The sequence below is a fragment of the Ixodes scapularis genome, unplaced genomic scaffold (genome assembly GCF_016920785.2).
Source record: "Ixodes scapularis isolate PalLabHiFi unplaced genomic scaffold, ASM1692078v2 PGA_scaffold11__112_contigs__length_91849675, whole genome shotgun sequence".
Taxonomy (NCBI): domain Eukaryota; kingdom Metazoa; phylum Arthropoda; class Arachnida; order Ixodida; family Ixodidae; genus Ixodes; species Ixodes scapularis.
The window spans coordinates 6382457-6408463 of NW_024609837.1; the positions used below are offsets into that span (position 1 = coordinate 6382457).

Below are 26007 nucleotides of genomic sequence, written 5' to 3' on the forward strand. Positions count from 1 at the left end.
TGGATAGAATGCTTCTTGTCTAATCGCACGCAATATGTAACCGCCAATGACCATAACTCCCCTCACTGACCTGTAACGTCCGGTGTCCCGCGGGGGTCAGTGCTAGGGCCCTTGCTTTTTCTTATTTATATTAACGACTTACCTAGCTGCATTTCTTCATCTATAAAACTTTTTGCTGACGACTGTGTTGTTTATCGCAAAATTCTGGAACCTGCTGATCATCATGCTCTTCAGTCTGACCTCGATAACATTTCATTTTGGTGTGACACCTGGCTAATGAAACTTAACCCTGCTAAATGCAAGTCAATGAGAATTGCACGTCATTCAAATTACATCCTACCATGTGACTACTTACTTAACCGTGTTCGCCTAACGCAAGTTTCGTCCTACAAATATCTTGGCATTATCATTTCTGCTAACCTTTCATGGCAAGATCACGTCAACTACATCACTAGTAATGCTAATCACGCACTTGGTTATCTACGGCGTAATTTTTCTTTAGCCCCAACTAACTTGAAACTCATACTTTATAAAACTTTAGTGAGGTCAAAGCTTGAATATGCATCATCAATCTGGGACTCTCATATTAACTCCATTATTCTTCAAATAGAAGCCATTCAAAACCGTTCCGCGTGTTTCATCTTCTCAAATTACTTTCGAACTGCCAGTGTCACTTCCATGAAATCTAATCTTAACTTACCCGATCTTTCATTGCGTCGTAAACTATCTCGTCTTTGTCTCTTTCACAAGGTTTATCATTTCAATTCTCTACTCAGTGACTCTCTCTTTCTGCCACCATCGTACATTTCTTCCCGCAGCGACCATCAGTTCAAGGTTGGCGTCCCAAGCAGCCGCACCAATTTGCACTTCCACTCGTTCATTCCCAAAACCTGCACAGCCTGGAACCACCTCCCCGCCTCCATCGCTTCAATCACCGACAGCGACCGTTTCAAAAGCGCCATTTGCAACCATTTTTTGTAATCTCCCTGCTGTGTTTATGTTCATGTTGCATTTTTTTTTTTTTGCTTCATCACTCCTTTTTGTAATGCTTCGGCCTTGAGAGTAAATAAATGAAATGAAATGAAAACCTGCGAGGGGCACTTCCCCGCAATACTGATGTGTCGGGAGAGAGTGCCAAACTGAAACCAAACCGAAAACCGCAACCAGTTATCTTTTGCCGAACCGGAGCTGAGCCATGCCGAAATCTTTGCCACCATCTTGAAACTAAACTGGAAAAAAAAAAAAATATAACGGTAACCAATTCAAGACAGTCCACAATTTTTTTTTAGTCATTAAGAAATGAATTATGAGAAGTAAAATTTGGCAATTGTAATTCTGTGTTGTGATCAAATTGTCGTATACAGAATTGCAATGTATGAGAAACTGTGGCCTTTCGTGGCGCCTTTGTTTCGGCACTACAATGAATCGTGTGTCACATCGTCACGTGATGTCATGGTGTCAAGACATGCCGTTGAGTAATGTCACGTCGCGTAGCCCCGTGACGGAGTCTCGCGACTCAGTGCGTCAAGTCGACCTAAATTGAGAACATCGCTAGATTTATTAGCATTGTTGACACCGTGACGTCACATGGCATCACGACTTCTCACCGCGAGTCACGTGGTTCCGTGACATACTCCACTGTCTCGAGCCCGAGTCGAGTGGTCGGGTTCTAGACAATTAGCATCCCAAAACATTCGAGTAATGGCTCGTGTTCAATTAAAAATAAGAATAGCTGAACTCTAACAATGTCTAAAGCTCAACCCAAGCCTTATTCTTCGCCAACCCCAGCGTATGACTATGATGAACAATGACGGTATATAATGAGCATCAGATCACGTGGCAACACATTCTAATAGCAAGTTGAGGAGGGGAAAGCTGTTTCATTATTTTTTCTGCGTCTGCCATCAAGCGGAAAGGAAAACTAATGGGTGTTTTTGAAACTTATGAATGTCGAGGGTTAGCTCTTCGCGGTATACACTGAAAGTACAAAAATCGTTGCATGATCCATTTTACATGTACACATCAGTGAGGCACGCAAACATGTTTTCCTTCTTGCTGAACTGTCTCGGAAAGTTATCCCCGTGAATTGAAGCATTGGAAGGACTAGATGTGATTTATTAATCTCACATTATATAGAACCACAAGCGTGTACGTGAGGGGAACCTGAAAAGAAAGATCCTATTGGCCTTGGAAGGACAGCCAAACGTGGACAGCCACTCTAAATCGGACAGGAGTGTCGTTCTTAATGAAATAAATGTTAGGGCGCAAACGAGCTGGTGTATGTTAAACATGATTCAAAAATCCCGAGACTGCAGGTAACGACACACGGACTCCAAAGGTCTCAAACGCAGCTGAAATTTTATTCTCCAAATCCTGGTTAAATAAGCAAAAAAAAAAAAAAAATTGAAAAGGGGGAAAGAAAACCCTAAGAACACTTTTTCCTCCAAATGTACAATCCAAGACGAAGATGTAGCAGACGCTGTCATTGTCCTATTAACTGCCTGTATTGTACATTTGTGGAAAAGAGTGTTCTTGAAATTTTCTTTCCCTCTTTGTTCTTTTTTTTTGTTTTTTTCTATTTAATTAATTTTTGGAAAATAAAATTTTAGCTGTGTTTGAGACTCTTCAGTAGGTTGTTACCTGCAATCTTAGGGATTTTGAATCGCACCGTCCTTAAGTTCTTCCCTAAACTTCGACCACCTCCATATTTTGTTTAAAACGCACCTAAAAAGAAAAAAAAAAAATTTTTTTTTTTTTTTCATACAGTAGGGTTGGGACACATGTCAAAAAATTGATTTTACGCAAAAAAAATAATTTTTTCAGAGCAATATTAAAGGCGCGAGACGCGGCTTGGTTGGTAGTCACCTCCTTTCCACTTGTCTTTTCTCTCGGCATTTCGGGCGCGTTGAAGAAAGGTGGATCAGCTTTGCTTCCACAAATTGAAGTATTTGTGCCTTCACGTTGAGGTGGAAAGAGCGAATGACCATTTTGTGACGTCATTGACTTTGCGTGCAGAATTTTAAGTAAACGTCTCACCATCAATATTGCTCCAAATTTTTTTTTTTTTTTTTTTTCTTACAATCTGTTTTTTGACATGCGTGTCGCAACTAGGCTGTTTTTAACCCTTTGAGGTCAGATAGTCTGACCAACTTGACGGTGGTTCCGGTCAGATATAATTTTGTGCGCATTAGCAAGGAGAAAGAAAAATTACTCCAGTGTACAGAGGTAACAAGAAATATTTATTTTCGCAGTGCTTCTGCATTCCCGCGCTCTCTAGCGATACTTTGACAGCGTGTGATATTTTTCGAAGCAATCTCCGGGGTGGAGACCGGGGTTCTTTGTGCAAGTCTTGCAGTAGAAAACTGTTTCTCTCCTGCCTTCTTTTGTCTTCCGATCGCTGCACACTGCGCAGTCCTTGCTGGTACGTTCTTCTAGCTTGTATATGAAGTGCTGCTTTCCATCTAATCTCTCCTCAGTGTCGGATTGTGATGCTCGTCCTCTTTTCTTTGGTCGCACTCGCAAGTCGCCAACCAGCTGTTCGATCAGCTTACGGCGGTACATGAGGTGCCTTTGCCGCTTCAGTCCCTGAGCAGCCTGTTGCATCTGCATTAGCAGGAAGCTATTGACGATGGCAACCTCAAGGATCCAGAAGAAAAGTTTTCTCCACCACTTGAGGGACTTGCGGCAGAACGCGTAACTCGCGCAGTAGTGGTCGGCTCGATCAACAGCTCCCATGTTCTCTGTATAGTCACAAATGACTACTGGCTTGTCCAGTGTCACAGCCTGGCCGTGTGCTTGTGTTCTTGTCACAGGCTTTGTCGAGGGATTGTGTGCTGAGCTCAGCATGGTAACTTGACGCTTATCTTGCCAAGCCAGGGCCATGTACGAGTCACCCTTCCGATACGCTGCCACGTCACCCTTCTTCATCTTCTTCTTTAGCTGCTGGGGCATATGCTTCCTGTTGGTCATGACAGTGCCAGTGAGCAAAACGTCCTGAGAGAGCAACTCCTCAGCAAGTTGCGGGGAAGTATAAAACCTGTCCGTATAAAGGTGGTACCCACTTCCGAATGAAGCGCATTGCACTTTGCCGAGGAGGTGCAGGACGATCCGACACGTGAAGGGGAGGTCTGGCCGGTAGAGGCTCTCTGTTGTTGTGCTACCGTAGTACGGCTCGAATGCTGATATGTAGCCTGTTCTACAGTCGGCGAGTACATAGACACGGAGGCCCCACTTCGTTGGTTTCTGCGGGTTGTAGCATTTGAATGAGACCCTGCCCTTGAAGCCAACTGTACTCTCATCAACACAAATCTTCGGGCCGGGCTTGAAATGCTCACGGCATTTTGTGTCGATGTAGTTTACGATGTTTCTCACCTTGCTACCTCGTGTCGGCTGGTGTGAGGGACCTTGCGGAGGTGGAGAGACGTGTAGCATCCAAAATATCTGGAGAAATCTTGTACGAGTGAACACGGCGGGAAAAAATGGCATCTTCTTCAAGATTTCTTGGCTGAAATACTCCTTGATGTCTGGCTTGGGATTGAGGGCCATGTTCATGAGGACACCGAGAAAAGCCTTGAATTCTTCTACAGAAACGTCTTCCCAACTTTTCCATATAGATTGCTCAGCGAGCGAATCCATGGATGAAATTTTCTCGTGGGCATGCCGGTTTGTTTCTTCCACGATTTCTCCGATGAGTTCATCCGTAAAAAATAACTGGAAAAACTCAAGTTCGGAGCCGAGGCTTGACGATCCAACCTGTGGTCCAGGGTCGCGAACGGTGAACGCCACATCAGGGAAGTCTGGGAGATCGTCCGTGTAGGCAGTCCACGAGGACAATGCCGGCGCACGTGGAGGAGAGGTTCCACTGTTGTTGTCGTCTTGTACACACACTTCTTCGTCGCTACTGTCACTGCAGTCAGCGGAGGATGTTTCATCGTCGTCTGATGGAGGCACATAATTGTCTTCTTCGCTAAAATCGTCATCACTTTCCACGAAATCCCGCGATGAGTTCCCATAAAAGGAGCGTGGCGCAAACGCTGCCATGCTTTTTCCAGCCAGCGAAATTCGAAGCGACCCGCACTTCCGCCGCTTACGAGTGCTTCTGCCCTCTATGGAAAAAAACTCAAACTATTGAAACAATGAAGTGTTAAAGAAACATGACGAGAGATGGCGCCACCAACCCAATCAAAAAGAACGGAGGAACAAGTTTAAACGAGAGCGGGAGTCGCGTGTCGGGCGACGTCCGACAACTGACCGGAAACTCGTTTCTCCAATGTCGGGCCACGCCCGACACGTGACCGCAAAGGGTTAAAAAGAAAAAAAAAACTTATTAGGAATTTTTGCACCCAAAATCTTTGTTGAAATTTTCTTGAAAAGTTTGACATGTGCCGAACTTTGCCGAATTTGAAGTTCGGCAGGTGCAGTTTATCTCTAATATAAGTATTCTCTGTAAAAACACAAAATATACTGTGTTGTACTGTGGCTATACTGTGGCTGAAAATATACTGTGTTGTAAAGGCTTCTCTGCTTCCATCTTTGGCAGAAATCAGGAAGCATGCTCCCGGAAATTTGTTTGCAAAATCACTTCTTCCAGAAAGCGCGTTCTCGTGGTGCCAGACACTTGCTACGTTCCTTACGACGCTGCACCAAGCAAGAATTTGTGTCTCTCGAATACATGACTTGCGCCGAGCGTGAACCTTGTGTAGTGTGCAATTTGCAGCTTCAAGATTTGATTTTCCCAGCAAGAACAAACTGCAATGACCACCAGCACATAGCGCGATGACGTACTGTGCAAATTTTGTAAACAGTTTGGTTTTCTGGCGAAATGCGGTGTTCTCAACACTAGTAAATGTGGATGTCCAAATTGTAAAGTTGTGCGGTATACATAGCAGTCTCACAACGATGTAATAAAATGTTAGAGCCTGCTTGACTGAGAAAGCACAGAGTTGTAGAGTGAGGGCCCAAAACAAGAGCATGTAAAACCGAATATAGCATTAGCCTCCCGAGACCATTTTAAAAAGTTTCAAGCTCGCGCAAGCTGATGTCTAAATGTGATTTTTATTAGAAATATGTTGCCTGTCATTACCGCTATTTATGTGTAATTAGGAATACAATTGCACGCATCTCTATGTACCTCTTTTTGCAATAAGGCGTTGTGTATGAGATTATTTAGAAGAATACCATTTATTAACTCTTTCAGCACAATTCATATATTTGCCTTCAGATCTACTATTTGAGCACAGTCCTTTTTGGCATGCCCGCGACCCAGTGTATCGTATCGTCCTCCCGTGTCTGTCTAAGCGGTTAGTGAACTTCGTACAGTCAAACTTATCAATGATAATAAAAATATATTCAATTACTGACTGAAGATTTGGCAATAAAGGGCCAATCACCTTAAAGATATACATCATGAGTAAATTCATCCCCAAATTATATCAAATATGCTCTGCAAATAATTTTCGGTGTTTTTATCCTCAATAGGCGCGTCTATATAAGTGATTTGGGAGAGCCTAAACAAATTTCTCATTTCAAAGCTGCTTTTTCAGCTGATTTCAAAGCTGGTTGGGAAGTTAAATATGTGTTGGGAACACAGAGTTCTAGAGAACTATGTATTCCAGACACATATTTAAGTTCTCAACCATATAGGAGTTTGTTACTGCCTCTTTTATGTGAAGAACAACAATTTTATGTGTCTGTGGGCGGGACAAAAACGAAGTACACAGGGGCGCGTGGCGGAACTGTGACAATTGCGCATGCAGACCACCAGACAGTGACCAATTTTAAGTAGCCGCAATGTCAACTAAAATATGCAATACTACTTTGTTCTATTTAACAAAAAAAATTCCAAGCACACCTAAGCACTTCTTATAAGTTGTGAACGCGAAAGCATTAATGTCCAATTGAACGCCCTTGATGCTTATTTGCGAATTGAAATGACCGGCATTTTGTCAAGAACAAAACTCAAACTCCAAGCTATGCCAAAAATGTTCACTTGGGTGTGCGCTATTTTAGGACAAATTCATCCGAGTAAGAAGATTCAAATAAATTAGAGCGAACAAATTTGATCGCTCTTTTCTGCACGATTATTCACCCACACCACGGTGCTCAGTGTAAGCAATGTTGATCAGGATAACAAATGTTGCGATTGCCAATTTGCGTTTCTATAAAAGGTAGGCTGCAAGGGCTTGTCCTAAAACTTTCGTGACATTTTGAAAATATTGCTTTTAGCTCAGTTGCGTCGTCCTCATATATTGTGAAAAGTATTTCGTAAACTAGATTTAAAAAATATAGGGTGAAATGGTGCCCATTCTATGTTTTTATGTACTGTAATTAATTCCCAAGTTCAGAAGCACAACTATAGAATTCCACTTTAAAACTGCGAAGCAAAGTTGTACTAGACTTACTTGACTGATAACCTCTCGATTCGGGTAAAATATATGCGACTGAGGTAAACAAATAGATGTCGAGTCGTACAAAAGCGACGTTTTGTATGTTAATGTAGCTTTCCTTTTACCGTTTCCTTGAAATTAAATAACGCAATTTGTTAATTATGGTATCTGAAAATAAAAGTGGATTGTACAAGGGATAAAAAGCTATAAAGTTGCTCGTTTCACAGTTGAAATAGTGCCTATAGCCAAAACCATGGAGAAAATATATTCTCAGTTTTGCAGTTCAAACCGGTTTGAACTGTATTTTTCCTCCTCGGAACTGAATTGAAAGCCGGGAACCTGAACCCAAACCAAACCAATCAAAATTTTGGTTCAACACTCTGGTCAGGGGCAAAAAGTGCACTCAGGGGGTGCTATAGGGACTGTGCACTGAAGTCTGGTTGGTCAGGCAGCACTATTTAGCACGGAATTCCTGCAACTAGGGCATACAATGGTCGTATTCACTGGAGTCAAACTCGAGTGGCCGTGCGCCCTGCCGGATTGTGAGGCAGCGTTGGTGTCCAATAATTTGGTGGCAGGCACTACTCAAAGTTGCTCCTTTTGGCCACCAGCTGCACTGACTAACAGCTGACCCTTGCACTTTCTCTTTACTGTCCCGCTGGGATTTAACATAACAGCTCGGTTTGCGTTGGCCAGACTGAAAAAGAGTTTAATGTCTGCCGGCAACCAACACAAGTCTAGTTCGTAGCACTTGCACAGGAAGTAGTAGAACAACGCCGGAAGACAGTGTCAAGCCGATGTTTCCAACATTCATTGCCACGAGGTAATTCTTTGCTTAGAACTCCAAGACTGTGGGAATCAGTTTCAACAACAAACGGCACACTATCCTTTGCCACATAGGTGCTGGCCAGCGAGATGAGTGGCACTGTCCCTCGACGCATGTAATGTATTCCTGCAATCTTGTTTAAAACATAGCTGCAGTCTAAAAGCACACATTTATCGCGGCAACTTTACGAACCCGACCGAACGACCCATACTTATTTTAACGACACGTACGGTGATACCGCCCAACTCGCCGCCATAAGATGGCAAAGAACGGCGGTCTTCCTCGACGAAGCTAAACCAAGATCCTTGCCCAGTATATCTTGCTCCGGTGACGTAAACATTGACGGCCTACGTGCACAACTAGCACCGTACCCGGAGGGCCAGAACCATGGTGTTGCAAGACGAGTTAGACAACAACGGGGGTCTGCAGAGTCCACCTCCGCAGGGACGGCGGTGCTATGTAGTTGCAACGTCGCCAGCCGGAAACCGAAAGGCTTACACCAAGGTCCCAGCAAACAAGTTGGTAACAAACAAATTTCGGCCGCGTCAACGAGAAGGCAACAAAAGATGTCCGACTCACCGTTCCTCCTCCTCCTTCCTGCGCAGCGACGCATTTATCCTCCTCTGGATGGCCGGGTTGGAGATGAGCTTGCGGCTGGCCACGGGGGAAGAACCCTCGGAGATCACCAGGTGGCGCTGGCCGCCGAGCAGAATCCGCTTCGTGTCGTCCTCCTCCCCTTCCTCCTCGCTCTCCTCCTCTCCGCTCGAGCTGGTCGACGAGTCCTCCTCCGCCGCCTTCGCCTCCTCGGACGACGAGCCCTCGCTGCTCGAAGTTTCGTCCTCTTCGTCTTCCTCTTTGGTAGGCTTGTGCTCCGGCTTGAGAATGGGTTTCACCGCCGCTGCTTGAGTTGGCTCTGGATTCTGCTCCGGCTTGAGTATTCCGCGGATGTCCTCCTTGGTCTCCGGGCCATCTTGCTTGAGGATGCCCTTGACGACTGGCTGCTGTCCTGCCTGAGGCTTGAGGATGCCTGTGAAGACAGACAACAATGCCCGTCTACTTTGCTCGTTTTGTCTTGGAGCTCGGAAAGGAAATTTGGAATCACTACGTGCAGTAGTGTACCTATACACCTGCAGTTTGTTTCGAATTGGAATGTCTATTTGTGGACGTGCCGTAGAAGTCGGAACTAAAGATGAATTGGAATTAAACCACTGTGGTAAAAGCGTCTCTTTTCTTGAATCAAACTTGAAAAGGTTAAAGGGGCACTGACACATCAAAATCATATTTTTTTTTATTATCAGAAACGATTGAAAACGATGCCGGGACATTACCCTCAAAATTTGAGATTTTGGAATTCAGTATTCGTGAAGTAAAAAAACAATTTCCAAATGCCGAATTCGAAGTTCCCGCGCGATCGGCGCCGGTGCCTTGACGTCAAAAATTGAGGAGACCTGAGAGTCCACTTCCTTTCACCACTCCCTGCTGTTGCCCATGTTGCCATGGCGACCCAAAGCGAGGAGGAAAGGAGCGAGCGCAAGCGAACGCCGGCGGACCGGTTTTGAGCGGTGTCGCCTGTTTTCCGTTGGAGGATACAAATCCAGGAGACGGCACCACAACGAACTCCCGATTTTTGGTATTTCAAAAAGAAGGGCCGTACTGCGTTCGCAATTGCGTTAAAAAACATGTTTTAGGATTGCCGTAATTAAATGTTATAGAGATGTCGCCTACAAAGCTTCTAAATTTCCTGATTCTTGACGTCACCGATCAAAAGAAGCGAGGAGGCGAGAGGCGGGAAAATCAAACGCCAAAAATAAAAAGGCGCGCGCGCGCGCGGGAAAATTTTTTTTCGCGATGCGGTTTTTTTTGCGTGTCTATGACTACAACTTGCATCGTTTTAGACAATAAAAATAAATACGACCTTTGGGGTGTCAGTGCCCCTTTAAATTGTGTCACGAAAATTGTGCACTACACAGCAACTCATGTCTTCGATGACAAACACAAAATTTGCAGTACTGATGTTGAGACTATTTGCTGTACAAATTTGTGTGCAGCTGCTTTTGATTAGATTTTTGTTTTTAATCAAGTTTTACCAATTGGTATATCTCACACACGAGCCTTTTGAGCTAATGTGGGTCTTAATTATAGTATATTTCGAAGATAAAATCAAAATTGTATTACATCTTCACTCCAGTACCTGAAAAGTGTGTAGTTTCGGATATTACAGGCATGTTTCAAATTTGCCTCATTATATCCATACCTTCACTCTGTCACTCTTTACCACAAAGAGGTTTTACTTCAAAAGTAGTTAAGTAATAAACAAGTAACACCGGCAGTTTTCTTGCAGAAACAAGAGCCCCAAACTGGAAAATCCAACATTTGCCACACCCACTTCACACAATGTGACGAATCAAAAGCACTCACTCTTGGGGGCAGCAGCCGCCGTAGCCGGGGGAGCGGGGCAACAGTCTTCCGGTGGCGACGAGTGCGACCTCGCCCTGGTCAGGGGCAGCCCCAGGGTCGCCTGTGAGCTGGTGGACTCTGCCTCCTGCTTGCCCGGCACCGCACGTCGCATGCTGCTGGAGCGCACCGGAGGCCGCTGACGCAGCACATCCAGGCTTACCTGCAATGAGGAAGAGAGAACTCGAGCCTCTAAAACATTTGGGAATTGAGCTCAAAAGAGCACAACACATGCACACTTCCGAATTCATTTTGCCATCCTGGGCATCCATCACGATTACGTTTCTCTCCCCAATGCCCTCCATGGGGAAGAGCAACTTTTGCAAAATGCTTCGGAGGTAAGCACTGGAAACCCAGAATTCCAGGACGAGCTGTGGTTCTTCAGCATCCTTGCCAAGCATGCACACTCTTGCAGTTTGTTCATCATTCAGTATGATTCGGGGCAACATGCTTGTGCTTGGAGCTTTGCTCACAAATAAAATAGAACAAACTAGACCGCTCCCATCTTTTTTTTTTTTTTTTCGACATTTGCTTTGTATAGTGAAAGAATTTCTAACAGCTGTTTAGGAAGTAGACACTGTAGGTGAACTGAGCTTTTTCTTTTCACATGAGCCTCTATAATTAAGCAACTTATTGCTTAAGCTCAAGCTGCAAAACATGGCCCACCCACTTTGTCCAGATTCACTCCCCATGAAGGAAGAGGCACTATATTGGTATGAATTTCCCCTAGCTGTGTGCACACATCAGTTTATAAATAAACCATTCACTAAAATGGAAACTGGTGGTTTTTGCCTTACTTAATTGATCCATGTATGAGCAAAAAAACTGACATTCTTCTTTTAAAATTTTGAAAAATCTTTACAATTTTCTTAAAGGGATACTGCAACGAAATTTCGCCGCTTATTTCGTGGTTCATACATGTTCAAGGAAGCACTATCACATCAGACACACCAATTCCTTGTTTATAACGAATTAAACCATTAGAGACACCTGGTGGATGTCACTTAAGCCTCATTTGTAATGCCCGTCTCGGAACCTTGACAGGTAGGGACGATGCCTGTCTCGCCTAGAACTATACATGCTTTGAACCTGACGTCATCCCACCAGCTCCCCAGTCATCACGAGAGAAGAGGGGAAGGAGGAACTTCCTTCTCAGTGGGACTCTCCTTTGTGTTTCTCAGACGTCGCTGTTGACCCTCTACAAGATTATAGAAGATTAACCCGTCACTCGAAATTCGTACAAAAGCAGCTTTGGGGTTAGTTGCGGTGGCCCGATCGCTAGCATGCTTCGGCCGCTTCGGTGGCTAGAACGGCTAGGACATCCTCTCGATGCCCTAGCCATTCCAGGATCTGCGCTTGTGTAATCGGCTCCCATAACACGCGAGTTGTTCCCACGTGCATATTGCATCGTGAAATGCGAATCTGCTACATTTGCAATTTCCGGTATCCGTTCCAAAGTTTGTGTCAGATTCCCGGGTTTTTTCTTTTTTTTTTGTCCGCGCTCTACGTGCGCGATATTTATTCTTAGCTGTAACGCACGCGAGTTGTTCCCCGTGCGTATGTTGCATCATGAAATGCGATTCTGCTGTGTCCGCGATCTGTGGTATTTGTTTCCTGCAAGTTTGTAGCGCATTCCCGCATTTTTGTCGGCGATCTACGCACGCGATATCGGTTTCCGTGACAGGCAAGATTGTAGCAAGTTCCCGCGTGGTTATTGCCCCGTGAAACTTCAATCTGCTGCGCCCACGATCTGCGGTATATCTTCCCGTGAGATAAGAGTTCTCGGCGGGTTTCTGCCAGTCCTTCGCACCGTGAAACGCGAATCTGCTGCGTCGGCTACTTGCTGTATCCTTTCCTGTGACAAAGGAGTTTGTAGCGAATTCCCGCATGTTTACGGCATCGTGAAATGCAAATTTGCCGTGTCCACGATCTGCGGTATCAGTTTGCGTTACGTGGTTTGTAGCGAGTGCCCAGGTGCTTATCATTAATTTTTAATAAAGGTTTGCTGCGGCATCCCCAAAGATAGCCCACAACCTGTTTTTCACCATTTATCTCTTCATTTTGGGTGGGCGTCCTTACGGGATTTTACGGTATGTGGCAAACATTCCCTAGTATCTTTACAAGATTGGTCAGCTATCAATGCCAAACCAGGAGCTGTTCTAAACAGTCTCAGGTAAAATACTTTCAAAAAGTGATTCACCACAGTTTCTTTTAGATAAAAGTAGCGAAGTTACCATTTCATTACCGCAACAAAAAAGTAATTCGCTACAATTAGAACGACATTACTTTTAAGTAGCATTTTCGTAAGGCTACAAAGCGAGAAAAAACTACTAAACAAATGCCCCCCACTCCACATTTATTACGGGAAGTGCGAGTAAAATTTGCACAAATTGGCACAAGGCTTATGTGACACTTGCAATGTGGGAAAATGATAATTGGAAAAGTGTGAGGAATGGCCACATTATAAGTTTTCAATGAGAGCTTAATGCCGAAGAAAACTGAAAAGTAACGACCAAAGTAACGTCATTATTCTCGTCGTCACTTCGGAAAATGTAATAGAACTACAGTGACAAGTTACATCTTAAAAAGGTGGAACGTTGCAATTAAAAGTTACCAAAAAAAGTAACGAAGTTACAGTAACGCCTCACTTGTAACATATTACTGCCCAAGACTGGCTCCAAGTCAAATATGGGAGTTTTACGTGCCAAACCGACGCAGGGCATCTGGCACGCCCCAGCAGAGGACCGGGGATCGATTTCGACCCCCCCGGTATCTTTCGACGTACCATTGACCGTTTCACACGCTACGCTTATCGTTCTTTTCCAATCAGAGGCGCAAGACAGAGTGTATCCCAGCGCAAGCTCTCGGCACGGACTCTTCCATGGTTTGTTAGCGGCTCATTCTTCGCATCTTCCCCCGCGGGCGTGCGCCATCGGCGCCGGGTACTACGTAGAATGGCGTCGTTCCGAACGGAAGGACGCCGAGGCACGGACGCGCTCTCGCACTCACCGTCTGGTTGAACATCTTGAGCTTGTCGGCCAGGCTCATCTTGGACAGGGCGTCCTCCTTGGAGTCTTCCTCCTCGTCCTCCGCGCCCCCGGCCGCCTTCCGCAGCTCCCCCGTCGTCACTGGCTGCGTCCGGAAGCGGGGCAGGGACCGGCGCTCGGCCGAGGTCGGCTTCGGGGGACGTTTGCCGGGCACGTTCAGGGACGGGTCCACGGTCCTCTTGAACAGGGACACCTTCGCGGCCACGCTCAGCTCGCTGGGGTCGTCCCCGCCTTCGTCCCCCGCCGCAGCCGCAGGCTTGCTCCCGTTCCGCTTTCTAAGGAAAAGAAAGAGCAGAGAACAACCTTTATTTTTTAAGCATATACCGTATTTATTCGCATAATGAACGCACCCCTCAACGGTACTAATATTTTTACTTTTTTTTCCATCACGTAATGAATAGACCTCCAATTTTCAGCTCCGAAAGTCTCGAATTGTGTCCAACTTAGCTAGCCACCAGGCCCACCAAGCCAATTTTCTTTTGCCGCCAAGCGGTTAGGCAAAGTCGAGCCAAGCCAAGCCACTCTTGTAATGGCTGCAAGTGCATAGTTGCAAAAGTGATCAAACGGGAAACCGAGCGGCACGCACATTTGAAGCTTGGGTCGAGGAATTGCCCAGCACCGGACATTCTTCGCCTATCAGGTGCATCGATGTCGACAAGCGCACCGTCCTCTGTGGTCCGCTTCCAGACAGTGAAATCGTGAAAGTGATTAGGCCTAAGAACGGTCGCGTTGCTCTCCGTGCCGAGTGAGCTTTGTAGGGCGCTTTTCCTTCGGCAAAAGGCACGCCAAAAGCGTCCCAAAAAGGTTCGCAATTTATAAAGCATGGTTACTGTGGCGCGCCCCCGACCGGCCGTGGGTGCACCTCCATCAGTGGAGACGTGCCACAGTACCTTGCCGTGTCATATTGGCACCTAATGAAATTTGCACGAAGTGTCTAAATGCAAAAATTTTACCCTGCTTAATGAACACACCCCGCAAATATGTCAATTTTTCGGGAAACAATTGCGTTCATCATGCGAGTACATACGGTAACGTATTATTGGGACTTGCTCCGGTGTTTCTGGAAAATTAAGATTATCGCGACTTATCACCCGAATTATCTGAACAACGGTCCAGTGCAGACGGCTCTCATTATCAATTTGCCAATGCACGTTAACCCCGCGATTTCGTAGATCGAGAATGGATTATTTACCCACAGTCCACAGGGTAGCGAATTTCGAACGGATATCTTCACAATGTTGGGCCATGAACACATTATTAATGCCCGCACGCAAGCGCCGTCACCCCAAATATCAAAGGCGCTCAAAAAATTGGTGAACTTAGACCAGAGTCCTGGCTGTTCACATTCCCTAGTCCTCCAAGTACCTCTTGCCCGTGTGGCAGGATGACAATTCTGAGGGCAGTGCGCACGTTCAAACGTGCGAACAATGAAAAAGGTAAAAACACTATTGCCATCAATCCATTGTCTAGACACGTCAGCAAACACTGAATCCATGCTCTTAACAAGTTTTCTGCCGTAACGATATATTTCCTTCGCGCGTTACTTGCACGGGCACCCTCGTAGGCAAACAGTACTGAAAGGTACTCGCAGTGAATACCCTGCAGGGAATGCACTGTAAGACACCTGCGTATACATAAACGAATGAAATAAATAAAGAAAAACACTTGCGTGGCATCCATAATTTCTTCAGCCGTGATTGGCAGTGTCCTCCGCCTGAGACGGTCCTCGCGGGTCGGACGCCTGTCTGGACTGTTCGTCTGCGGAAACTCCAGTCGCTTGACAATCGGCAGTGGGTCCGGCTTTGGTTCTGCCTCCGGCTCTGGCTTCGAATCTGACTCCTCCTTGCTGAAGACGCTCAGGGAAGCCTCCTTTGAGACTAGGGTACGGAATGACCGCACCGACTCGAGGCTGCAACACAACAACCAGAGTCTCAACCGCATGCACAAAGAATCCTTTTCCCAATCCAACTGTCCCGACTATGAGAAACACCGAAGCGTTGTTAGTTTTGGACTCTTACAGGCTAAAACGTAAAGTATCCGAGTAGCCGTCCGATTTTTCGGACTTGACGGGGATCGTGCAGATATCCGAATAATCTGGCAGTCTGAAAGAATCATATCAATCAAAACATTAAATTTGCTCGCAGCTTAAGTTGGCACTACCACTTCCCACTTGTCCAATGATTGCAGCTTTCTTCCCTATTAATGCATTACATCAGTTGGCGCACGCAGCAAAGATGCAATTGGTGCATACTTTGAGACGATGTTCAGCCCGCAAAGACTGATTTGCCACGAGGCTGCAAGATCAAGCAACGAGTTATATGGTGTCCAAAATTTTAGTCGCTGTTACGCATTAACCCTCGTGGCGCGTAACAATTTCGCCAAGACATCCGAATAATCGAGCACGTCGAAGGTTTCGTAGGTGACTGTGCGTCTTGTGCATATATCAGTCAATGTGTCAACATGCATTACCTGTCAGACGCCTTGATCTCGCTGGCAGTCACTGGCTGAGTCTTGTAGCAGGAGGCATTCCTCCTGTGGTATTTCTTGAGCTGGGCCGCACTGTCCACAGAAGAGCCCACAGCTCCCCTGGAAAGGTTGAAGTACATCTCTTTTGTCACTGGTGCTTCTGCTTTTCGGTGCAGGGATTATTGTATTGGATTAGGGAGATTAAGAAGATAGCAAGCCATCCAGCACCTTTTATATCAATCCTGGAATGCTCTATCTAGACATAACGAAGTTATGTCAATGGAGCACTGATTGTGCGATGCAACGAGTCATTGTGAGCGCATGTCGGCTCTCGCGATAATACAAACTTCCGATGTTGCTCAAATACTGCAAGCGGCAGCCATGAGAACCTGCTATCAACGCCAAAATTATTAAACGGAGTTTCACTGGCGCCATCTATGTGAGGTCAACAAAACTGTCAACTCTACCTGCTACCACGAGAAGCGAACGCAAGCACGTGGTCGCGATCGGGTGAGTTCTTGCTGCTCACTGATGGCACTAGAGAGAGTTCACCAAAACCCTGCACGTCCCCCTTTCAAGTCGCAGCATACATGACTCTGAAGATGGTGAAGGAGTTGAAAGGTGCCAAAAACCTCAATCTTTCTAATTTAAAAAAAAAACAAAAAAAACTATGATGTGCAAGCAAAAGCAGTTTTTTGTTTTTTACTTCAGAAGGGTCGAGACACCAAATCCCACAATAAGCAGAGCACTCAAACTGTTGCACAGTTCCTTCAAAGGGACACACCTCGCCGAGCTTTTAATTTCGACATGACTGACAAGAGCCCAACTCCCCAGAACACAATTTGCTGCTCAAAATTCTTATGCCTTCCGGACTTCATGCACGCTCACTCTCTTCTACGTGTTCGTTCAAACTGATGTATACCGAATATATTCAAAGTCGTAAGTCATCTAAGGCGCACATTCGTTTTTAAAAATAGAAAAGAAAGGGAACCCCGTTCTTCTGTGGCTTCCAAGAAGCCGCAAATACATTGATTGAAAAAAATGGCTGCACCGATAGCAGAAAGCAGATGTACGTGTTGTTCTCAATATGGCAACACACCGTGGGCTGGACGACTCCGTGGCAATGCACGAGGGACCGACGTCGTGACGGACGTGAAACCGCCACTTCGGAACTGTGGTACTGGCCAATCGATCTTTAAGCACAGAGGATCTTTAAGCACAGAGGGCGAGGGATACAAAAGCGAAACAATCGAGCAACGAACGGTGCAAGCAACGTCCTTGTTGTCGTCGTCTGCTTAACACGCCCGAGAAGCGGAGGAACGGGAAAAAACTGGCTAGGGAGCGATATCCACGGGACGTCCGGCAACTCTCTCCTCCGAGCCTCCGTGCAAGTGTTTCAGTTTCGAGCAGTTGCGTTTTTTCTTTTTTTACTTTATTAAAAATATATGCGACTGTGTAGCAAAATATTGATTGGGTAGTCTCCTGACATCACACTAAATCACCTGGCAAGAAACTTAAAAAATTGGAGGAAGAGGGGGGGGGGGCTGCCAACACGAAAAGTCAAAATTTCCCTAGCAAACGCCCGAAATTTCTCTATTTTTGCCGAAATTTCCCTTGCTTGCCCAAATAATTATGTAATAATAAATATTCATTGTTTTCTGCATCACTTTCATTTTTACTACAAGAAATATATGCCAAGTGCAAGTTTGCCTGCTTCTTGCATAAGGGTTGTGATGATGTCAGAACACCGAGCTCTTATTGGCTGATATAAAAAAAATAGTGGGTACACCTCAAGGCATCTAGCATTGAGGTTTGCCTACTTTCCTTCCAACCAAAGCTAATCGGAGCTCGGCTTCGTTCTCACTTCACCACAGCCCCTGAGCAAGAAGCAGACGACTTGCTCTACGCATAGCCTTTACGCTGCGCATACATTCCGCAGTAAACAAGTTCATCGCACCAAAAATCGTGGCCAAAGCAAATCTAACGAGGGAAGTGCTACCGGGATATTCAAACTGACGAATGAAACTCTATCTCGCCTTAGGTGTTACGCACGTCATCGGAACATGATACAGCTTTAATCACTTCACTTGTGCTTTTTATAATAGTCCAAAACAAAAGGTGTAACAGAAGCGAGAGTTCTCAAACTCAAACACACAAAACACGATGGCACTCCATACAAAATATTATTACAGTAAAACCTCGTTATAACAAAACGGGATATAACAAACTAATGGATATAACAAAGCAATCATAATTCCCCTTGCTTGCTAATAGTGGGAAGAAATGGACATTGGCTATAACAAACTAATGGTTATAACGAAATAATTACGACCACTCCTTCAACTTTGTTATAACGAGGTTTTACTGTAGTCATGGTAAGTCTATATCTCCAGACATTGCAGTATTTCTTCTTATACTCAAGCGTTTTTTTCTTTCGAGTAGGCACAGCGGCACTCTCGGAATTTTCGACTTGGCCTGGTACCTTCCTCCAGGGGGCGATGAAAATTGATTTTGTCCAAAAAAGTTGGGTGGATAGATGAATACTAACGGACGGTATTTGTGCCACCTAGCCTAGTATTCCTTTGTATTGCCAGATGGTCTCACCACAAACCACCTAACGGCTGGAAGAAATAACCGAAAGGTAGCCAAAACCGATAAAATTCGATGTTATCCCGGAAAAAAATTATAATTGATCTATAAAATTCCAGATATATATACGGTGCACTAAATTTCCCTCAAACTAGCAAGATTCCCCTTATTCCCACATGCACCCGAATATTACCTTAATCTGGAAAATTTCCCTCGAGTTGGCAGCCCTGGGGGGGAACTAGCAGTGTTTCCTTAATTTCTATCTGGTGATGCACTGCAGTTCACTGCAACGTCTGCAGTAGCACAGAGTGGATGTGGATAAACCATGTTCTGCATAGCCACATTCAAAGCTAGCCAACCGACGGAAACTCCTGCAGCCTCTGCTCAAGACTCAACACGCCACGGTGTCCATGCGTGCTCATGCTCCGCTATCGGCCGTCAAAACCGCGACACGTGATATTACTCGCAGCTTCACGACACATTTTCTCGCCATTTCGGGGTCACTACAACACAGAGACGGTACGACAGTGTCCCAAAATTCACTCCATCTTACTCAAGGGCAGGGGTTTCGTACCTCAGAGTTCTAAAACCTACCCGCGTCCGGTGTCTTTCAATCTGTGTGGTCACGTGACACGACCCGCCAGAGTAACTCTGATCAATTTGGGTAACATTTGGAATGCAGCCACGAGACACCGAACACACAAGCCGAAGACATGTTTCGGACACAACGAGCAAACTCGGCGACTTACTGAAGTTTGGGCTCGACGGCCGAATCTCCGGCGCCGCACTCTTCCGACGCACCGGCCGCGACGAAGTCCTCGCCGCCAAGAGTCACGCTCACAGGAGCCCACCTCGCCGCGTAGTCCGGACTCCAGCCGGTGATGACCCTGGGCTCCGACGCCGACCTACCCCTGCGCAAGAAAGCGACCGGCGACGACGGACCTCCGCCCTCGCCAATGTCGTTGCCCGCGTCGCACGCGGGCACTCGAACGACGGCGAGCACCGGCCGCGACTCAAGCTCTATGGAGTGGGAACGCCTCCGCACCACGACGGCGCCCTCGTGCGCTTGCTCGTGGCTCCAACGCCGGCCCTGCGGCTGCGGCTTCAAGATCGGCTTGGGCCGCTCCTCGCCGTCCTCATCCACCGACTTGCGCTTGAGGATTGGCTTCGGCTCGCTCGGCGCGCCGCCTGCGTCGTCGTGGCGCTTGAGGATTGGCTTGGGCCCACCGACCGGCGGTGGCTTGGCTATGTCCTCCGGCTTGCTCTTGAGGATTGAGTGGAGCTCCGGGGAGTGGTCCCGCTCCTCCGAGCTGCTCGACTTGTTTTTGAGGATGGAGTGGCGTGGCCGGCGGTCGCCGCCCACCGACGCGTCCTCGTCGCGCGAGTTCGCCTTGAGGATGCCGTGCACCGCGTCGGAGAGCGAGGCGCGGCGGCACGACCTCGGCTCCTCCGCCCTTTCGTCGTCTCGGGCGTCTTCGGAGGCCTCGTCGCGGGGCGACGCAATTGGCTTCGGGTGTTCAGCGCCCAACGATCCCTCGGGCGACAACGCTAGCCTATTGGACGGTTCGAGAAAGGATGTGGAGGTGGTATGGTAGGTGACGCTAAACACTCTTGGCTGGTGCTGGGGGTGGACGTCGACGTTGGCTTCGGCATCCAAGACCCGATGATGTGACGCGGCTTCGGCGAAACTTGAACTCTCGGTAGGTCGCAAGATTTTGAGCTCTCCCGCCTAAAAAAAAAACAGAAATATCTTAGATTATAGCTTTTGATACTCTATGCAAATCAAAAGGGCATCCAAAACTAGCTTGAAACGGGCAGTAAGCTAAATGGTGCAAGCTACACCGATGATCACACAATCAAAACTCTCTTATATTTCCTGGTCCAGCAAGACACAGCTAGGAACACGAAGAGAAATCTAGCCTTCTCTACACGAGTGTGCCTTGAACTACTGAAATTAATAGCCCCACATTTAAGAGGAATGTCATTTCACAACTCAATTGCATAAAAAAAGCTTTCGAAGTTCATGGCAGCTATAAAAACAAAAAGGCAGGCAAGGTGGAAGACATAATTAAAAAATAGCGCAAGGACGACGGAAGGAAGAACGAGAGACAGGAAAGAGCGCTTTCCTGTCTCTCGTTCTTCCTTCCGTCGTCCTTGCGCTATTTTTTTAATTATGTTTACCCAACTAGCCCATCGGATGATTTGATTTTATTTTATTGCAAGGTGGAAGACACCAATCAGTTTAAAAGCATGAGACCGAAGTTTCGGACTTCTAAGTGCAAGCGAATATTTCAATGTCCGTCATCAAGACACAAGTGACAATATTTTTAGCAATTTTAATGACACGCGTCGACATACCGTAATTATTGCCTTTCCAAATACACTATGAACCTCCGTAGTGTACGTACCATATTTTCCGGGCAATTGTCTGCACCCGGTGTATAGACCACAAAAACAAATGTAGACCAAAAAAAAAAAAAGGTTTTTGCTTACACAGTTTGCACCCGGTGCATAGTCCGCACAAAAATGTTCTCGTACACGGCACATATTGAGAAATGTCTGCTTTCTTAGCTTACAAAGAAGCTTGTATTACACATATATCATTATTAACATATACTCTCATTTACAAAATTCGTCACGTCTCGTCATAATGAATTATCTAGAAAAACAAAAATCTTGCATAGTCCACACGCATAGAGTTTGCACAGCCTAAAATTTCAACTTCTAAACGTGTATAGTCCGTAGACTATAGCCCGGAAAATATTGTACCGTTTTAGCAAAAGTATCCACATAGTGAAGTAAACAATGGATGTTTGTACATACTTTATTACTTTACATTCGAAAGAACTCCCTTTACTGCGGTAGTTTCTACCAGGTACATTGTTAACCAAAGCTCGAACAAATCTTGGCTAAGAGAAAAAGAATCAACTCTCAAAGCATGCCCCATATCGAGGCAAAGTGCCGTTTCTACATACAAGAGCAGCATTCTCTACACTTTTTAGATGAGTACAAAGTTGTAGGTGAGCAATTTTGCCACAAACCTGCATTGTTTCAGTTACCAATCAGCCTGTAAGCCTGACTGCACAAAATATGCATTCCAGAAGCCTAACATTTTTACTCGAATATACAGTCGAATCTCGTTAATTCAAACTCGACGGGGTCCAAAAATTTGTTTAAATAAAGGAAAGTTTGAATTATCAGGAGTTTCCTTCCATAGAGACCCATAGGATGGAACCTGCATGTTAGGTTGAATTATCCACAAGTTTGAATTAAGAGAGTTTGAATTAATGAGAGTAGACTTTATAAACAAAACTACTCTGCAGCTGCAGTTGTTAGGAAGCATTCTTTGCCAAAATAGAAATGAAAAATTGAGCAGTCTCGCATACATCCCCAGTACAGTCACGGCGAAGTCGTTGGGCACCGGCGTCATGTCCGCGCACCGTGGGGTGCTTGAACAAGATAGACACACCCGACCATCTTGTTCCGACCCATTCCCAACACTTTTGTTTCTTTCCCGTCTCCCGGCAAGAGCACTTGGCATCGACGGTGCTACGACGACATTTGGTTGTCGGCCATTTTCTGTTTCCAGAGCGCGTGCGGTGGGCATCAAGTACTACAAAAAGCTAATGTATAGGGCGGGTTATTAACGCTGTGGCGTAGCTCGGTGGCAACATCTCTGCTTTACCCGTAGCGGACCCAGGCTAGATTCCCGCGGGCAATCTTTTTTCAGTATTTTGCGACTTCGGTGACGAACGCTCTACATCAACTACAACAACTACAACAGACGTCATTTGCAGTGCTGAGAAGAGCCCGTAAGAACTATCGCCGTAAAATGCTGCCCCATCTCGCTTTCTCGGAGCACACCTGCGCTGCGGACGAAAGACACTCCGAACGCCTTCCCCGCAGCGCACTAACGGGTAGGGGAAAAGACACTCTGTGCAACTCAACGGTTGATTTGAACAAGCCCTTTTAGCAGTTTCCTAAGACCAATATTTCCTACGATGATCCAAGTATGCACATACGACATATTTTTTAAAACTAAGGCGAAAGCATAATGTCAGATAATGAAGAATTCTCGGAGGGTTGTTCCCTGAACTTTTCAGAGGGCTCTCGCACATTGTACGGTAGTCAAGGTGTTCAAAGGCCGCGCAACACCCTGTCAACGCAAGTTGACAATGCGAACACTCACTTCACAGGGCTGAAGATTGTGACTGGATTCGGTGGCAACGGCAGACTGGGATTCGGTCGGCACCAGGGAAGACACGGAGAGAGAATTCAAAGGTTCCAACTGCCGGGGTTTGTCTGAAACTGAAGGAAAACAGTCGATGACTAGCGACGACCGAAGACTTGGCACAAGCGTGACATAAAAACTGTCAGCCTTTCCACTCTGGTGAAGAAGGAAGACCAGCGAAGCTCTACTATGGTGGGAATGAAGTATTTATAAATGTAAGGATTAAGGTGTGATTGGGTAATTGGTCATTTGAACAATTAAAGAATCAAGACGTATATATAATGATCCGGGCTTGTTATTTATTTCGTAACCACAGTGACCGTGGCCTTGTGATCGATGTGGCACATCGCCATAGGGTGTACGCTGACGGCAAGCATGTTCTTCGTGAAGATGAGGTCTATACATGTCCGATGCCTGGTCGTGGGCACCGTAGGTTTGTTCACACACGCAAGCCCGAAACGCTCGAGCATAAACGAATTGAATCATTTTCCCTCCTTGCATGCAATGTCAACGTTAAAGTCGCCCATCACTACGGCAGACGTGCCATCGCCGAGCATGACCCAGCCAAAAAAGTCCATCATGAATGCTTCAAGTCTCTCTTGGGCGTCGCGGGGGGGACGTACACGATGGTGACCACCAGACCGTCGCACACCTTGACGGAAAGGCTGGAAACGTTGCCGCCATCTACGAGCGACGGCGGCAACCAGATTGGTTGTCTGGTTGCCGCTGTCGCTCATAGATGGCGGTAGCTGTCCAGAGTTTTGTGCAGTTCTGTGTCGACATTTGTTTGGTACCGGACACGAAACTGGGGAAGCTAGCCCCTAACAGCTCTGTTGTAAAAAGCAGAAGTGAGCTAAAAGGTGCAAGCCCCGCTTGTGCTCAAAGAATTCTCTACAGTCAAACCCGTTTATAACGAACAGCAGGAAACGCTACCTTCAGTTCAATAGAGCAAGTAGTTCGATATAGCAAAAAACATTCACAACAAACTTCCACGATGAGTTCGTTGTGAGGCGAGAGCTTCTCTTTCTTTCTCATACCTTCATTTCCACCTTGTAACAACGTGCTAAAAAGTTTTTTTTCTTCATCTGTGCAGCGTGTATTTTTTAGCTTTCTCCCCTTCTAAATCACTTCTCTTAGCTCAATTTTTTTCGCGACTTGAGCTCTTGAAATTTTCTCTTTCCTACTTGTTTTTTAGGGGGAAGAACAGGCTAGAAGACGAATGATTGCTCGTTTTTGGAAGCCTTCCAGGGAGAAAAAGTTTGATATAGCCAATATGTTGTTCATTATAAAACATACTTTTTACATGCATTTTTATTTACGTTTTCCGTGAGTTCGATATCGATAAGAATTCGCTGTGCTTGGGTTCGTTCTAAACGGGTTTCAGTGTACTGGGTGATCCATTTCATCCGCTTCTGAATGCAGCTAATGTAACGCAACAGGTGGCACAAAACTTCGAATGCGCCATCCCGCGCCACCTCTTGTAAAGCAGGGAAAGTTTCTCGGGTATTTCCCGGTCTATAAGTTGCACCCATCTCCTATAAACAGCCATTTTCAGAAAACTTATATGAATCGCACCTCTTATATAAGTCTCGCTTCTTGTACTATTGGCACGGCGAAACTGCATTGATAAACCCGCAATATGTATTACGACTGCAATAAAAGCGGAAGCAGGAGCCAGTTCCAATATTCTCACCAACTAATCGAAAGAGAAATATAACCCCCGTGGCAAACTTGCTAAGTTAACGTTCATACATTTAGAGATAAAAAAAAAATTGAAGACACATGGTTGTGTGAAATGCACGGACGAGAAGTTCGAAAAAAATATGTGACTTATATCCCGGAAAATATTATACTCGCACACATACGCTCCTTCAAACATAAACGTATCTTATTAATATGGACACCACTTTTCCTTCAAAAAATCGTCCATAATGCGGGTTGCAGGCAACAACTCGCTTCTAAACACTGCGCACTCAACCAGAAATGCACAGGCTCGCAGAGCAAAGCAGTCACACACAGAAAGCAGTTATACACAGGGTTATTAGATTGACAGCTAGGTCGGGAAAGCACAAAACTCTCTTCGCATAAACAACTCTAATCGTGCTAACCCAAAACAAAATTAATGTGTCAGTGATCGCAGAAATCGGGTGCTCTGTCCTCCATTCCAAAGAAATCGTCGCTACTAATCTGTTTTTAAAGACAAAGTTATGCGAGTCAAACGTAAAAAGGAACTTTTAAGCCCGATTGCATGGTTATAAGGAATTTCGTACCCTAAAGTGCCGATGACGAGCCTCGCTTTCTAAAAACAGACGCATTATAAAGTTGCAGCACTCGAGGCAACTGCCACCACAAACTCGTTTCTTATCCCGACGCAACAAACGTCGTCGTACCTTATCGCCTCGTGCTTGGGAGCCGATCGAAGCTCTGTCACACCACTCACCCCCCCCCGAGACGCCCAAAACACACGCAACCCAACCTTTGACCTTCAACTTGAGAAATATGGCAGCTCTGGGGGAGAACACCGGTCAGAAATACCCCTCCCTCGCAGGGCAGGGGGGGGAGCTGACGAACGACAGTCCAGAAACGCGCGCACAAAGCCCGCAAACTCCGCACTACCTGCCAAAAAGGAGAAACACAGCCGTCCCAAATCCTCGTAAGCGCACTGGAGCACAGTCGGAGCACAGTTGGAGCAGTTGCGAGGGACGTCGGAGCTCTTGTCGAGGGAGGGTGGGGGCAACTACGCGGCGCTCGCGCGGAGCGGGCGGTGTCTCGTAGCGCTCCGCAGCGTCTGCATCTTTCCAGAATCCACGCGCGTGCGCGGGTCCTGAAACTGGGTCTCAGACTCTCCGCTGGCATTGGGGTTTGGAAACTAGGTCTGAGAAAGGGGGGGAGGGGGGGGGGGGGCTATTTTGGAGACCGCGGAGGGAGAGGAGGACCCAGGCTCCAGAGTTGGGACAGGGCCAGGAACAACGACGACGCGAGAGGGAGGGGGTGCGGCCGTCAAAACAG

General features: G+C 46.2%; 2 protein-coding genes across 2 annotated transcripts in view; both read right to left on the reverse strand.

Moving 5' to 3' along the window:
- LOC8027972 (supervillin) overlaps positions 1-26007 on the reverse strand; it is a 113797-nt gene that overhangs the window by 77873 nt on the left and 9917 nt on the right. The window contains exons 8-14 of the mRNA XM_040216547.2: positions 22957-23075; positions 19517-20496; positions 16182-16298; positions 15378-15621; positions 13675-13983; positions 10630-10828; positions 8791-9238 (exon numbers count right to left, since the gene is read on the reverse strand). Coding sequence (XP_040072481.2) covers positions 8791-9238; positions 10630-10828; positions 13675-13983; positions 15378-15621; positions 16182-16298; positions 19517-20496; positions 22957-23075 — 2416 coding nt within the window. The remainder of the gene's footprint in view (positions 1-8790; positions 9239-10629; positions 10829-13674; positions 13984-15377; positions 15622-16181; positions 16299-19516; positions 20497-22956; positions 23076-26007) is intronic.
- On the reverse strand, positions 3061-5723 carry LOC121047718 (piggyBac transposable element-derived protein 4-like). Its single transcript, XM_040503183.1, has one exon. The coding sequence runs from the start codon at positions 5038-5040 to the stop codon at positions 3274-3276; it is 1767 nt and encodes a 588-aa protein (XP_040359117.1). The 5' UTR covers positions 5041-5723; the 3' UTR covers positions 3061-3273.